Below are 17,248 nucleotides of genomic sequence, written 5' to 3'. Positions count from 1 at the left end.
CCCGCCCACCCGGCCTGCCTGTGTGTCCGCTGCAGCACATTCCACACAACGCAGGTCTCAGTGCTGCTACGGCTGTCATCACTGAGAGGGATCAACACTGCCCAATCCCACACGTGGGACACATACACCTTGCATTTTTTTTTTAATACAGTATTTCTTTTCAATTTCAAGAATTTAAAATCTGAGTAAAGGTGGACACACACCATACAATTTTTGAAATATCTGTTCAGTTTAAGAATTGCAATAATTTTTTCTGACTGATTGTAACATTTCAAAAATATGACCAATGTACCACACACCTATATTAAAATTTTCCCCAATTATGATAAAAATGATTGGAAACTCTGAGAAAATTGCTTGGGTGTGTCTATTAATAAATTGACAATCTATCACACAACATACAATCTTAAGAGAAATTGAAGAAAAATATCTGGCATTCTGGATAGATAAAAATAGAAAAAAACAGGTTTTTATTTATTCAGGAGATCCGATCGTTTTTATCGAATTGCCGTAAAATCGGATCATTTTATTGTATCGTGTGTGGCTACCTTAATGCTGGTTACACACTATGAGATTTTATGGTCAATTTACTGTCAGATCGATTATTTCCAAAATGTCCGATTTGCTTTCCAATTGATTTTCGAATCGATTTACTATTAAAGTTAATGGAAATCAATCAGAAAATGCTTGGAAATCGATCGGAAAGCAAATCGGACATGTTGGAAATAAACGATCTGACAGTAAATCGATCATAAAATCTCATAGTGTGTACCCAGCATAATACATCACACACCTGTGTTACCTGAGGCTTGTGCCAGCCCCCTGCAGCCATCCTGTGCCCACACCATCTCTGAACGATTTTCTGGTCTCCTGCCGTGGCTCCATTTGACCGCAAGTCGCCATCCACTGCGCCTGCGCGGCCCTGGCCACAGGTGTCCTTGTATACGGTCCTTTCTCCAAGAGCGTTCTGCCCAGGCACAGTACAAGGTTTTCTCATACAGGACGCTCCCAGGGACGGGAGCACAAATGAAGACGCGCACGGCCAGGGCCGCGCAGGCGCAATTGCCATCGGCTTGTAAGCTGGCGGTCAAGAAACAGAGCCGCTGCAGGGGACTCGAGAATCGTTGCGAGACGGCACGCCCGCAGGGGGCTGGCAGTGGCAGAAGCCCCAGGTAAGTAAAAGTCTTTTTTTAATCATTTTTCAGTTCCGCTTTAAAGGGATACTGTAGGGGGTGGGGGGAAAATGAGCTGAACTTACCCGGGGCTTCTAATGGTCCCCCGCAGACATCCTGTGTTGGCGCAGCCACTCACCGATGCTCCGGCCCCGCCTCCAGTTCACTTCTGGAATTTCTGACTTTAAAGTCAGAAAACCACTGCGCCTGCACGCCCGTGTCCTCGCTCACGCTGATGTCACCAGGAGTGTACTGCACAGACACAGACTATACTGGGCCTGCGCTGTGCGCTCTTGATGACATCAGCGGGATCGAGGACACGGCAACGCAGGCGCAGTGGTTTTCAGACTTTAAAGTCTGAAATTCCAGAAGTGAACTGGAGTCGGGGTCGGAGCATTGGGGAGTGGCTGCGCCAACACAGGATGTCTGCGGGGGACCGTTAGAAGCCCCAGGTAAGTTCAACTCATTTTCTCCTGATCCCCCTACAGTATCCCTTTAAGTGAAAACAGGCTTACATAGTTACATAGTTATTTTGGTTGAAAAAGACATACGTCCATCGAGTTCAACCAGAGAACTGTGTCTATAAATCAAGAAATTGACAATGCATCCTACACCATCAGAATGATTTGCCACTCTAGAGCTAGTTTTAGGGAAAAACAAAACAAAACTGGAAATTCAATCAGTTTTCTTAAACAAATAAAACTTTTTGACTTTTCAGTACAACCAACTGTTTATATTCAATTGCCAGGACAGCTAGCTAGGCACAACTCAGTGGTCAGTGGGGTGGTTTGGGAGAGGGTTGTAGTTCAAAAGACCCTGAGTACAACCCAAAAATGCTGGGGATTCCTTCAGCCTCTTGTAGACCAAAAGGTTCCTCTGTGTCCTCTGGGCTTCCTACCTTCTTCCTTCAGCGGTTCCGTTAGCTTGAGGACTTCACGAGGAGTTGTGCGCGACCATGCAAGCATGGCCCCTCCACGTACCTGTCTAGCTCACGCGCCCATCTTCTCGAAAGAATGATCCACGCATGCGTAGAATGCTCATGGCGACAGGCATGTGAGCAAAATCATTGCACGGAGGGGCTGCACACGCACAGTTGCGCTTGAATCCTCGTGAAGTCACTGGGCTAGCGGTGCCGCCGGTGGAAGAAGAGCCTGGAGGATGGCGGGACTGTGGACACGGACTGCGAGGGGCTGGAGGAAGCCCCAGGTAAGTTCCTTTAAGCATTTTTGGGTCGTGGTCAGGGTCCCTTTCAGTAAGGACTGGTTCACACAGGCGCATCCTCCCGGGATCGTCAAAAGGTGGCCACACACCATACAATTTTTTAAAAATATCTTTTCAATTCAAGAATTGCAATCAATTTTTCTGACTGATAGTAACATTTCAAAAATCTGAGAAATGTACCACACACATATAAAACTTTTCCTCAAGTATGATACAAATGATTAAAAATTCTGAAAAATTGCTTGGGTTTGTACATCAAGAAATTGTCACTCTACCACACACCATTCAATTTTCATATAAATTGATAAAAAAAAATCCAACACTCACGATCTTATCAAATAAAAACAGGAAATTCGATCAGATTTCTCAAATGAATGAAAAAAAAAACCCTTTCTATTTTTCTGTACAACAATCGTATTTATTGAATTGGTATAAAACTGGATCTTTTAATTGTATGGTGTGTGGCCTAGCAGAAATGGGGAAAATCTGGATCAAAATACGGTGTTTGCGCAACGATAGTAAGCAGCGCATTCACTGCAGTAAACGATGGCCACAGCAATAGTCATTTAAATGCTGTCTATTAAAGAGACACTGAAGTGAAAAAAATATATGATATAATGAATTAATTGGTTGTGTACTATGAATAATTACTAGCAGCAAAGAAAATATTCTCATATTTTTATTTTCAGGTATATAGTGTTTTTTCTAACATTGCATCATTCTATAATATGTGCAGATTACACAACACTCAGCATTCAAAATGATTCTTTCAGAGCAGTCTGTGAACTAATGACCTCTCCTCTGGCAGAGGAAAAGTAAATAGTCCAGGAACAGTTGAGATAATAAAAGTCAGATAACAGCCCTCTCCAGGACTTTGAAAGTCTCAGAGCTTAATTGCTTTTTGCATAGAGATAACAACTGGAGTTTCTTAACTCTTTCTGTACTGGAAACAATTAGACTGATGTATCTGATCTTAATGTTTTATTTCTTAGCTGTGCTACACATACAAATCATAATATCATCATTTTTTTTTGCTTCAGTGTCTCTTTAAGATGAATGGACAGCTGTTGGGAGGATCTCTTACCGTTTTTGAGCAAATATATTTTTTGATCCAGATTTTCCCGTCATCTGCCCGGTGCTTAGATGATCCTGGGAGCAACCCGTTTACCGCCGTGCTTCTGTGTCCTATTGCAGGGGGCAAAAATGCCGGAAAGTGCTGCACTCTGATCAGGGCCGGATTTAGGCCATGGCAGGGCTGGGCCGAGGCATAGGCTGGAGAGGCTCCAGCCTCAGGGCGCAGTGTAGGAGGGGGGCGCACAATTCATTCAGCTGTCATTCCTAATTGTGTATGAAGCAGAAAGAAATAAGAAAAGGGGATACATAGCAGTGACTGCAAGTCAGATAACTAGATATTAAGGTGTTGGGGAGGTTAGTGGCCCTGTGGCCCTCTTAGTCTAACAGCAATCAGTGAGTGACAGCTGGGGTGGGAGGGGTGGAGGGGCGCACTTTGGTGTCTCAGCCTTGGGTGCTGGAGGACCTTGTCCCTGCTGGGCCATGGCCTAGGGCACCACAGAAGCAGGGGCACCAAAGTAGCAGGCAAAACTAGTGCAGTATTTGCAAGCTATAGACTTCCGCAGCATTGGAGACAGAAAGGAAGAGGAAGCTTCTGCACTGAAGATGGAGAAATAGTGACACTGATGGTGGTGAGCTGGCTACCTATACTGAAAGGGGGAGTGGGAAAAGGAGGGATAAAGGGAGTCATCTGGCTACCTATACAGGAGGGAAAGGGGGAGGGGCCATCTGGTTACCTATGCTGGAGGGGTCATCAGGCTACTTATATTAAAAGGGAAGTGGGGAGGGGTCATCTGGCTACCTATACTGGAGGGGAGGGTTCATCTCGCTACCTATACTAACAGTGGCCACTGGTGACAGTGGCCTTGGGTGGTAGAGAGTACAAATCCGGCCTTGACTCTGATCAATTTTCTACTGATATCTGATCAATATCTGGTGAAACGATATTCAGTCAGAAAAGTATCTGATACCCTGGACTGAGCATAGATCATAATAGTGTATACTAATGGTTATCCAAATACTAATTTTCTTAATATACTTCTGTTTTCTCAAGTTCATTTGAACGAAAGTACTGTAAAACCCCCAATTTTTCTGGTCGCTTGAGACTTCTTGTTAACTGATTTCTGGATAACAGGGGTTTTACTATAGTTTCTTCTAATAGCAATGAAACATTTTTTAGACACAAAAAAAACCATCCATCTAAAAACTATTTTTTTTTTTTAGATGTTTATGTGTTTCCTTCAGGCTCTCCGGTTTCCTCCCACATCCCTAAAAAACAGATACAAATAAGGTAATTGGCTTTTCCTAAAAAATGTCCCTAGACTATGATGGACACATATGACTATGATAGGGATTAGAATGTGAGTTATTCTTCCTCCGGGGACAGTCAGTGACATGTCTATGTACTCTGTAAAGTGCTGCAGAATATGTCAGTGCTATTAATATATAATTACATAATAATAGTATGTTAGGACATTTGGCTATGTCTATGGTAGGATTAGACTGTGAGCTCCACTGAGGACAGTCAGTGACATGACTATGTACTCTATAAAGTGCTGCAGAAGTTTGTCAATGCTATATAAATACATAATAATAAATAATAATAAAAATACAGTAGAACATTAGACTATGGTAGGATTAGACTATGGTGAGCTCCTCTGAGGACAGTCAGTGACATGACTATGTACTCTGTAAAGTGCTGCAGTAGATGTCAGTGCTATATAAATACATTATAATATTATAAGAGGACATTAGACTATGACAATGGTAGGATTAGATTGTGAGCTTCTCTGAGGACAGTCAGTGACATGACTGTACTCTGTAAAGTGCTGCAGATGTCAGTGCTATATAAATACAAAAAAATAAAAATCATAACAAATAGAAAAGCATATAGTAGTAACACCTGTTTCTGTATTAAAGCAGAAACAGATGCTAATTAGTGTTGTCCGCATCATGAACGATTCTCTTTTGTGAGTCGAATCATCCGAATCATCAAAATGAACGATTCGGTTCACAAAGGGGGTGGAGCCAATAGCCCCCCCCCCCCCCCCTCTCAGCAGGCAGGGGGGTCTTGGAAGCTAGTGATGGGAATTCCGGCTCTTCTCGGAGAATCGGCTCTTCTGAATCGGCTCCCATTAAAGAGCCGGCTCTTACGGCTCTGAATCGGCTCTTCATTAAATATCACTAGACAGCACTCAGAATCGGAGTAAAAGCCCCGCCCCCATCTCCATGACAACTCCAGACTGCTTCTCTGACTGGGGCAATCCCTCCTGCTACTGCTCTGCTCCGCCCCATACACTCCTACAAGCTGCAAGAGTAGGACTACATCTCCCAGCATGCCTCAGCGTCCTTTAATACACAGCAAATCAGAGCTGTGTGGGGCGGCTGAGGCATCGGCTCTTTCAAAACTGAGAACCGGCTCTTGTCGTTCGCAGCAAAGAGCCGGCTCGTTCGCGAACGACCCATCACTACTGGAAGCAGAGCAGAGATGGATCGCTCAGTTGGAGGGGAGCCAGCCTTGCAGCCAGGGACAGGTAGATGGGAGAGGGGACACGGAGCAGTGCTTTTCAGCGCTGCTAACTTTGGGCGCAGCCAGCGCCGCCATAGACTGTAATGGGAATCAGTCTATAGCGGCGCTCAGTGAGGAAGGTCGGCTCCGTCAGAAGACGGAGCCGAAGTTGCTTAAAAAACACAATAATTCGGCCTCCAGCAATCGCTGGAAGCCGAATTATTTCCTTCCCCCACTATCCATGGCGGCCTGGAGGGGGAATAGTAATTAAAACGCCCCGGACTTGTGCAGAAGCAGGATCAGCCATATACCGCTGTATCCTGCGCCCAAGTCTACCAGCGCCAAATTCACATGTACGCAGGGGACATGGGTGCCACTGCCAGATATGTGTAGAGCACACATACTGGCTGTAATGTGCTGCACATTTTAGGCTGTCTGTTCCATAGTTGTGCAAAGTGAACAAATGGGAAATTTTGGCTCAGAAGCACAGCTCAGTAACTTTGCAGACAGCGTGCTGGGCTAGAATGACAGGGCAGGCACTGGGATTGCAGTGCAATATGAGCCTTCTGATGAGTGTTGGAAGTGAGAAAAGGACACATTGCAATGAGGAATGCTTTCTTTCACTGTGAGACATTTGCAAAGTATACAGATGAACATATAGGTGAAATATTTAAAGCATATGATTGCAACATGTGGGATTCGAGATTCGGATCAAAGATCCGGATCTTTTCAATGATCCGATTCGAATCATCCGAATCATTGAAAAGATCCGGACTTCCCATCTCTAATTAAAGAGGATGATGACGAAAGCCTCTGAAATACTGGCGAATGTGATTCTCTGAATGTTCAGCTACCAGAGCAGCTCAATGTCAAGACCCAGCCAATCACAGGGAAGACGTCTGTCTGTAGTGACGAGCAAGGAAGCCATACTTGTTTTGGGCATTAACCCTTACTATAAGTTTAAATGCAGAATAATATACTATTATTAGAATATCAAACACACCTTCTATCTATTTTTCTATTTAACAGCTATTTATTTGATCTCCACACTAAGCTGTAGAGTGGGTATATTGCGTGGAAAGGGAGCTTTTCCCATTTCAAAGATGGCAGCCGCAGCTTCCCGGCTCCTCCCGTGCTGTCAGTCTTGTGTGACACGCCCCCTGGCAGCATGTCCTGGACTGCTGCTGACTCAGTTGGTGCTGCAGTGCACATGTTGTAGATCGTGCACTGAGAAAGCATGACCCACATTCCTGACTGTATGTATTGTCCTGCACTCATTCTGCCTAGACTGCCAGGAGGGCTCTGATCATTGGCTGAGCTGTAGGAGAAGAGCAGCACAGACAGGACAGTGAGCTGCCTGCAGGAGGTCAGAGGTAAGGGTCATTGGGACTGTACAGAGTTCAGACAGGCTGTGGATCACTTTATGTGCTTCTTTTCGGCTAGCAGCACAACTTTCAGATTTCTTTGGCACACTTATTAGAACTGTATGCAAATTCACATATCATGTTAGTCTAAGGCTGGTTTCACACTGCAAACTGGTGGCAGCGTTGCAGTGCGTCGCGCCCGCCCCACCGCTAAAAACAGGCCTTCAGGGAACACTGCGTTAATTATGAATAATGATCGGAAATGGACTGAAAATGCACACATACGTCAACCAAAGAAACGCATATGGCAGACAAGCCTGCTCCCAGCCTTATGCCTGGTACACACCTTGCAATTTCCTGTCAGACTAGTCAGGAAAAACTATCGAAAATGAGACAGAACGGTACATTTGACGGGAAATTGATTGGTATGTACAAGGCATTATGGTTTCTTGGTGAGTTGCGATCTGTTATAGCTGTCCATTTATGTAATTGCCCTAATCCAGTACACAAGATTTGTCCCTGAAATTTGCCCTTTGGTTTAACCACTTAAGGACCAGGGGGTATTGCAGTGATCGGTGCTGCGTGGGCTCTACAGCCCGCAGCACCGATCACGTATGTGCCAGGGCGATCAGACTTCCCCCCTTTTTTCCCCACTAGGGGGATGTCCTGCTGGGGGGGTCTGATCGCCGCCCGCTACCCGCACTTTCCGAGAGGGGCTCTTCAAAGCCCCCCTCCGCAGCGCTTTCCACCCTCCCCAGCTTTCCCTCCCTCTCCCTTACCCTGTGAGCGGTGCAGGACGGAGTTCCATCCTGCGCCGGATAGGATAGGCTTCTGCCTATCAGATGCCGGCGATCCCCGGCCAATCAGAGGCCGGGGATCGCCGATCTACGTCACGGCGCTGCTGCGCAGCAGCGCCGTGTGATGTAAACAGCGGGGATTTCTTCCCCGGGTGTTTACATTATGCGTGCGAGCCGCGATCGGCGGCTCGCACACTGTTCACGGAGGCAGTCTCCGTGAACTAGCATGGAAAGGCCGCTCCATGCTATACCACTAAAGACCCGCCGACGCCTATCGGCGTTAGGCGGTCGTTAAGTGGTTAAAGAACTGAGTCAATTGAATAAAATAAAAAAAATGGTACTTTTCCGTTAGACGAGTGCCACCGCTAGTTGGCGTTTAATTACTATTCCCCCTCCAGGCTGCCATGGATAGTAGGGAAAGATGTAACTTCAGCGATCGCCCTCTTTGGGACCTCTGTCCCTCCTTCCTCATTTGTCCCTCTTTTCGGACTGATCTGTGTAAATATAAACCGCATATTTTTCTCAGCAGGACAGCCAGGCAACTGGTATTTGATTAAAATAAAAAAATATGGCAGCCTCCATATCCCTCTCATTACAGTTGTCCTTTAAAGGGAAGGTTCAGGCAAAATAAAAAATCCAAATCCACTTACCTGGGGCTTCCTCCTGCCCGTGGCAGGCAGGAAGTGCCCTCGCCGCCGCTCCGCAGGCTCCCGGTCTTCTCCGATGGTCGACCCGACCTGGCCAGGCCGGCTGCCAGGTCGGGCTCTTCTGTGCTTCAATAACGGTTTCTTCTGCGCTCCACGCAGGCGCACTGACGTCATTGGACGTCCTCCGGCCTGTACTGCGCAGCACGTCATTGAAGCGCAGAAGAAGCCCGATCAGGAAGCCGCTCGGGTCGGCCACCAGAGGAGACCGGGAGCCTGCGGAGCGGCGGCGAGGGCACCTCCTGCCTGCCACGGGCTGGAGGAAGCCCCAGGTAAGTGGATTTGGATTTTTTATTTTGGCCCCGTAGTCCCTGGATATTAGTGTTTAAAGCTTTGGGTGCTGTGCTCACGTCTGCGTTGTGCTGATTTCATCAATAATGTGTAAGGCTATGTTCCCAGTTCCTTGTAAGAGTGGCAATGCACTTTATCTGTGCGTTGCATCACATACAGTCAATGAAAAGCATGCTTCACTGCCACTGTTAACGCACACGTTTTGCGGTAATGCACTGTATGCAGTACATTGGGATGCCGCAAGCTGTTAGACCACGCTGCATAGGTGTTGCACTGCACTACTGTGAATGTAGCCTACGTACGTGACATGCAGGACCATCAGGCAGTTCACAGCCAATACTGCCTGAGGCTAGGTTCACCCATCAGAGATCAGCAACGGAACGGACATTGAAACAGATCCTGTATTTATTATAGGAATTATTTACATGTTTCTGTTACAATGGATCTGTTACAGGGATAAGCAGAAACTACGGCAGTGCGAATTTACGCATCGTAGTTCGTGGGCGAAGTACCGTTACGCATAGCTTATGCCCACTATGCGTAGTTAGCATGTGTATTGCGTAGTGAATTACGAATGCGTTATTCGCGTCTAATTTTTCGCGTGCGATTGTATGCTTACAAATTTACGCATTGGAAAGGGGAATGTACGCATAGAAGAGTTACCGGTATAATCATTTAAAGAGGAATGAATGCGTAAAATTTTCTGCATGCAGGCATAAGCATCCGCATACACTATGCGTAATTGTGTATTTTAACGCGTAGTCTAGGAAATGCATATGAAGCGAATATTTTATTTTTAAGCCGTAGTTTGGCGAACCGTAATTGCGTACGCGTAGTTCCAGCGTAGCGAAGTTGGCTGACTACGACCATCCCTGATCTGTTATTCCTGGTTCACACTGGACAAAAAAAAGGTCCGTTTAGCGGACCGTAACGGAACAAACCCTAACGGAGGTGAACGGATCCTATGTAAATCAACAGGACGTGTTCACATTGCTCCATTTGATACTTACCTGGGGCTTCCTCCAGCCCCATAAGCACGTCTGAGTCCCATCCTCCCGCGGTCTGGAGGTACCCAAAATTGGTCCGACTCCTAGACCCTTGCAGGACTATGGAGTCGGTACAAAAATCATCCAACTCCTCAGTTTATGAAACCTCTGACTCCAGGTACCCAAAATTGCTCTGACTACTCGGCTGACTCTACAGTCCTGTTGCCTTGACTCACAATGAATATGTGTTTGTTTTGTTTTTTTCCTGCAGAAACATGAAGGAAGAGGAGGAAGCAACGCATGCATTGACCAACATCACTCCAATCCAGCAGATGATGGCGTCCTCTGCTGGAGCTCTGATTACATCACTGTTTGGTAAGGTTGAATGAAAGTTTCCCAGTCTTCCTTATAGCTGTGGGTTCTCCGTGTGGAACTTGTATAAACATTCCTGATGGCAGCGGCTTGTGCTCACAGACTGTGGTTGAAGCGTGGCTGCATTGCATACATTATGACCACAGTGTGAATGCAGGACAGCCTTCATAGGAATGCTGGGTTAATGCATTCCTACGCTGGTCCTAAAGCAGGGTTCCCCTATAACTTCCAGCCCAAGTTCAAACACTGTTTCTTTTCTTTTCTTTTTTTTGTTTTTATGCACTTGATAGAGCAAGAGCAAAATGTGTATGTCATAAAAACTGTTTTGTAACATAAAAAAAGAAAATGTTCTCTCTATATTGTACTCTGTGTATGTGTGTGTATATGTATACACTATATATTGCTCCTCCTTGGAAACTTACAGCTGCCCACTCAGATTAAGTAGGGTTAGTGTTGGCCATGGATTGGCCACTAAGGGTAATGTTATGCTGCATACACACTTGAGATAAAAGTCTTTGGAAAAGGCAAGATCACAGACCAATTTTACCCCCTTCCATGTATTATGAGAGCCACAGCTACACAGTCTTTTCTATGGAGCTGAACTCCCCATCAGATAAAATCTTTGCAAGATGCTGCACACACAGATGCTGTACACATTCAAAAGATCATTATCTGCAAAAGATCTCTTCCTGCAAAAGATCCATTCCTGCAAAATGCATTCATAGTCTATAAGATCTGCAGATCATCATACACACCTTGTTTAACAGGCAATCATCTGCCGATCAGATCCACCAGGATGGATTTTCAGATCTGCAGATGATTGCCAGATATGCAGATGAAGTCTGTTAAACAAGGTGTGTATGAGGATGCCTCTGTTGTAATGAAAACAAGTTATGCACGCCCCCTGCAGGCTCTGTGTGCTTTGTTTACTCCTCACAGACTGCTCAGTTTTAGCTTGTCTGTGTGATGCAGTTTGTGAGGCTGAGGGGGGAGGGAGCTGCCGATCATAAGCTTAGAAACTGTGAGAAAAGTGGGAAATTCTGGAAAATATGGTCTTCACAGCCTCCATGCTCAAGCTAGATAAGACAACCTTTATATTGTGCTTTTCTCCTGGCAGACTCAAAGCGCCAGAGATGCAGCCACTAGGGTGTGCTCAGTAGGCAGCAGTGTTAGGGAGTCTAGCCCAAGGACTCTTTACTGAATAGGTGCTGGCTTACTGAAGAGGAAGAGCCGAGATTTGAACCCTGGTCTCCTTTGTAAGAGGCGGAGCCCTTAACCAGTACACTATCCAGCCACTGCTAGGAACATTTGTAGTATTTTGTCGGTCAGAAATACCTTTTGGTAATTTAGAGCCTGTACAGATATCCCCCAGTGCCACTGATGATGTCATTAGCGATTCATCATATTGGACCACTAACCACTCCTCTGAGGGTACAGCTCAGCTGTGCTCCCTCTTCCCCTCTTCTTAGAACAGGAAAGGCTTTCAGGCAGGGCTGGCACTACATGTAAGGCAAGGGGGGCAATTGCCCCAGAGTCCATAGTGGGCCCCCCAAGCACTTCTCATTTTAAAGATTTAATCTGTTGCAGAGTGTGATGGATGTGAGACTGCAGGGCCTCCCCGAGTGCTCCCCCTTGCCCCCATATGCAGAGCAGTGCGCAATGGAAGGCAAGTGTGCTACTCACTTGTCAGCATCACCGGGAACTTCGTTTATGTCTTCTCCACTTCGAACAATTCAGCAGAGCCAGGAAACGGTCCTCCAGCACCCAAGGCCAAGACACCAAAGTGCGCCCCTCGATCCCTCCCACCCCAGCTGTCACACACGGATTGCTATAAGACTTAAGAGGCGCCCCAGGGCCCCCAACACCTTAATCTCTAGTTATCTGGCTTGCATTCACTGCCATGTTATCCCCTTTTCTTATTTATATCTGCTTTAAACATAATAGGGGAATGACAGCTGAGTGAGTTGTGCGCTTCCTCCCACACTGCGCCCTGAGGCTAGAGCCTCTACCGCCTCTGCCTGGCCCTGCAGTTCAGCATCTCCTCTCTGGTTCCCTCTACTGGTGCCTCTCATTATTGCGGAGGAGTCTGAGAAGACACTGACTGTGCGATGTGGAGAAGACTTTCTGAAGCACAGACTGGTGGGTTGTGACTACCTGATCCTGGGGGGCACATCTAACTAGGGGGACTACCTAAAGGAACATCTGACTGTATTTACTGGAGGGGGGAAAACTACCCAATCTGGGGACATATCTAGCTATCTATGCTGGGGGGGGCGGAGAGAAATAACTATGGGGCCCTCAAGTTACTTTTGACACAGGGCCCCATTGGAGCTAGAACCAGCCCTGCTGCCAGGCTGTGTGTCTGAAAAATTGGCTTCCAAAATGTTCTCATATCTTTATTGGTGACCAGTTTATGTAGCTTATTACTGCTGCTGGTACTCATGTTCGGTTGTATTTGCTCCCGCAGTGACGCCTCTGGATGTTGTTAAAATTCGACTCCAGGCTCAAAGCAAGCCCTTCACCAAAGGTGAGTCCAGTCTGCATGGTTGTCTGTTTCCAGAGCGTTTATTGAAATGCACTCGTCAAAATCTTCTAGATAGAATCCGTTAAATTCGGCTGGCCATACCTGGTCGATGTGGCCAACAGGTCATTGTCTGACCAGAAAGGGATCAATCAGATTGAATCCCTCCACACACTGTACACAGATTTTCAATGGATTTCAGCATTAAATTTATGTTCCCCCCCCCCCCCTCCCCTTCCCAGGCCGTGTAGTGTAGGAAGTGAATACTTACCTGTGTGCTGGTGCTTCCTTCCTCTCTCCCTTCTCCCGTGTCTCCCTCTGTGTTCCGGGACAGATGCTAGCAGCCAAATCCTAGGGGCACCATGGCACGTAACTTACATGACCACTAGAGGCCGGTGTTTGGCCTTTACCGTTTGTGCATCCCCGTTAGAGAAGAGGAAGGGAGGAACGCTGGAGGACAGGTGAGTGTAAGCTTTGCTGCCTACGTCACAAAGTCGAACGTGGCTAACGACCGCTCCCCGCTTGCCGGCAATCAAGCAATATTTTCCATCTGGTATGATTGATCAAATCGAACAATTTTGCTTGAAAATTGTTGAATCTGGAATTGTTTTCGGCATCGAAGCAAATTCAATCAAATTATTGAATCTGCTTGATATCAATGATGAAAATTGACTAGTTTATGGCTGCCTTTAAGCTGCTAAAATAAAATGTCTGACAAGAGAAAATAGACACATTGAAATCACTCAATCAAAAAAAGCAATCTGTAATCTGGCTCAGCGAGTGAAATGTTTCTTGCTGGCTTTGATTGCAAGTCATAAAGTACACTAGCATGGAGATCTGGTACAGCCAATCCCTACTTTATGTTTGAGATGGCCGTACACATGGAGTGATCTATTGTACGACATGTCACATTGTTCGTACTTTCGAGCAGTGCAACACTATGGCTCAATTTTCAATAGATCTTATCCTTAAATGTATTGAAATTCAATGTGCTGTGTGTGGTAGGAATATATTGCTCTATTGTGAAAGTTTTACCACGTTGGGTTGACAATCTGTTTGCTTATAAGCACACAGGGGCTAAAGATGCACCCAGAGGTATAAAATTAGATTAAAAACCACTAAAAGTAGTAAAAGGAGGCTGCTTACCTCAGTAAAGTAAACTTCATATAGAATTGACATTTACTAAAAATAGCCTCTTCAAGAGGCACTCCCTGCTCGGCTATTTTTAGTATTATTTGGCCTGAGGAAGTGGGCTCAGACCCACGAAACGTGTTAGCATTTCAGAATAAATTTCATTTCTATATGAAGTTGTCTATATTGAGGTAAGCCACCTCCTTTTCTTCTTTTAGTTGTTTTAATCTAATTTTATATACCTCTGTGCACCTCTCTGTACTTTTCATTCTCCATTGGAGGGGTGTTCTTGGTCCCACGTAGTGCTGCCATGATCAGAACCCTGTGTTTTTTCTATAAGAGCGTAACCAATTCCAGCACTTCCTGGACACCCGAGTGGAGACGGAATTGTGAATCTCCCCCTTCCTTATGTGCTCGGATGCCCCCAGCATTACTATTTCTACTTCTCTGCATAATTCTTGTGTTGGTGACTTTTTGTGCTATTTGGGATTCCGTTGTCTTGCTTCCCTTTTCAAGGTGTACAGTCGCCTCCTCTTTGTGTGCTTGTAAGGGTTGATTTGGCATGTAGGATGTAGAAGTCCACTTATCCTTTTAGTAGTTTCTTGGCTTGTGACCATGAATAATAAACACAACTTACTTTCCTATATCACTTGGCTGTGAATGGAAGCATTTGAAGTAAGATTTCACAATGGAAGAACAGCAATGAGAATGGTTACATTGTGAGGCAGAGGATTAGGATTGGTGAGCTGCCTGTCAGTTCTTAAAGTAAACCTGAAACGTTGGTAAGTCAAAGTTTTTTTATATACCTGGGGCTTCCTTCCACCCCCTCTGCGCAGATCGTTCCCATGCCAGCGTCCAAAGCCTGCTGGATCCTCTGGTAGATGTCCCGTTCTCTGCGGGCAGTCGGAAGTACTGTGCATGCCTGGCTGTGCGCGCCTGCTATGCTGGGCTCCTGTTGCCGGGGGCGTTCTGTGCCTGCGCTCCTGTTGCCGGGCGCGCTCTGTGCCTGCACTGTACTACTAGCGGGAGCTCTGTTGGCCTCACTGCGCTGGCCAGCCGAAGATAACTGGGCTGCTACCAGAGGATCCAGCAGGCTTTAGACACCGGCATGGGAGTGATCTATGTGGCGACGGCTGGAGGAAGCCCCAGGTATGTATAAAACTTTGATTTACCGTCGTCTCAGGTAGACTTTAGAGGGTGGGCATGAAATCAGTGGCTATAACCTGCTAACGTATTTGTCTCCTTTATATCAGGGAAGTGCTTTGTCTATTGCAACGGCCTCATGGACCATCTCTGCGTGTGCATGAATGGAAACAGCAAAGCGTGGTATAAAGCACCGCCGGGGAGATTCGCCGGCACGGCGGTAAGAGCAATTCTGAATGGAGCACTCTAGGAAAGTGTAATTCCAAAGCACCCCAGGGCTCAAGGTTCAAGTAAAACCAAAGTCCCACAAGCAGTCACTCTCCTTTCACCACTCTGACACCTTAAACAAATAATAAACAGAAAGGGCGTATCCTAGTGCAGATGTATGATGGTGTATACACCACGTGTATTTGTACTCCAAACTGCACATGAAACAATGGGAGGTGGAGAAATCCGTCACCAGGTTACAGGGGCGGATCCCCCTCTATAGCCTTGCTCCCCCGAGGTATTCTTTAGATCAGAGCTTTTCCAGTGCTGTTGCTCCCTTTATAACACTCCAGAAACCTCAAAAAGGAATGTACTTAAAGTCAATGGGAATCGATAAAAAAAGAAATCAGCCAGATACTTAGCTTAGGAGAGGGATGGCTCTGGATCCTGTAGAGCATTCCCGGTCCCCTGCGTTAAGCTATGGCTCTCCCGTTTGAATTCCCCGCCGCGGGGGGACTTCGGAAGCCTTCAAGAGCCGAATCTTCCTGAAGACAGGCGGCTCCATACTGCTCACGAGCAGGGCCGGATTTGTACGTTTTACCGCCCAAGGCCCACTGTGACCAGCTGCCCCCCCCCCCATCTCGACGCCCCCAAACTTATACACACCTTTTTCCCAGAGGAAAAAGTCTTAAAGGAAACTCTGCACAAAATAAAAAAAAGAAAAAAGAAAAGTAAAGATCCTCCCGATGTCCACTGTTCCTTCACTGGGACCCTCTGACCATATTCAGACCCCTCACTGCAGCCAGGGATCCTCTTCTACCTTGTGGCTGCACTCCCGTCTGTGTGCAACTGTACCGGATCTGTGCGACTATGGTCCGCACATGCCCAGTAGCTCAAACACTTTTGTGCATGACTGTTTCCTCTGTGCACAAGTAACTTTGGACTAATGTGAATGTGAGGACCATACTCGTGCATGTCCATTACAGTTGCACTTGTACATGGGAGTGCAGCCATGAGAAAAGCTAGTCCCTGGCAGCATTGGGGGGCTGAATATGTTCATGACCCCCCAGTACAGGTAGCCATATATGGGGCTTGATTCACAAAGCGGTGCTAACTGTTAGCACGCCTGTGAAAACCCCCTTAGCACGTCTAAACAAGCTTTTCGCGCATAAAACTTTACGTGCGCAAAACTTTACGTGCGCAAAACTTTATGCGCGTAAAACTTTACGCGCGTACTGCACAGGGCGCACCGCGCGAAGTGGCCATTAAAGCCTATGGGACTTAGCGCGCGTAAAACTTTGCGTGCGTAAAACTTTACGCGCGCAAAGTTAGCGCGCGATCTGATTGAGAAATCCGGTGCTAACCTACTTAGCACCCTGGTTAGCGCGTCTAAAGACTTTAGACGTGCTAAGTAGGTTAGCACCGCTTTGTGAATCAAGCCCATTATGTCCACCGCATTAGTATAGGTAAGACAGGTGCTCCCACCTCCAGTATAGTTAGTCAGGTGCTGTCCTCCTTTACACCCCCTTTAGTGTAGGTAGCCAAATGCTATGCCCCTCCCCCCTAGCCTAATGTGGTCCCTGGTCACCCAGCCCCTTTAGTATAAATAGTCAGATGCTGTCCCCCCATTGCCCCTCCTTTAGTATAGGTAGCTAGATGCCTTCCCCTGTCACCCTCCCCCCCCCCCCCCCCTCCTTTAGTATAGGTAATCAGATGCTGTTCCCTTGCACCCCCCCTTTTTGTATAGATAGTCAAATAT

At 46.5% G+C, this 17,248-nt stretch overlaps 1 protein-coding gene across 1 annotated transcript in view; it reads left to right on the top strand.

Moving 5' to 3' along the window:
* The first annotated feature begins 7,133 nt into the window (after window positions 1-7,133).
* Window positions 7,134-17,248, top strand: part of SLC25A40 (solute carrier family 25 member 40) — a 46,744-nt gene continuing 36,629 nt past the window's right edge. The window contains exons 1-4 of the mRNA XM_068235525.1: window positions 7,134-7,346; window positions 10,387-10,490; window positions 12,955-13,014; window positions 15,393-15,502. Of these exons, the coding sequence (XP_068091626.1) occupies window positions 10,391-10,490; window positions 12,955-13,014; window positions 15,393-15,502 (270 nt within the window). The 5' untranslated portion in view covers window positions 7,134-7,346; window positions 10,387-10,390. The remainder of the gene's footprint in view (window positions 7,347-10,386; window positions 10,491-12,954; window positions 13,015-15,392; window positions 15,503-17,248) is intronic.

Source organism: Hyperolius riggenbachi, chromosome 5 (assembly GCF_040937935.1).
Source record: "Hyperolius riggenbachi isolate aHypRig1 chromosome 5, aHypRig1.pri, whole genome shotgun sequence".
Lineage (NCBI taxonomy): Eukaryota > Metazoa > Chordata > Amphibia > Anura > Hyperoliidae > Hyperolius > Hyperolius riggenbachi.
Note: the sequence above shows the minus strand (reverse complement) of the source record. Positions and strands in the feature narration are given on the sequence as shown.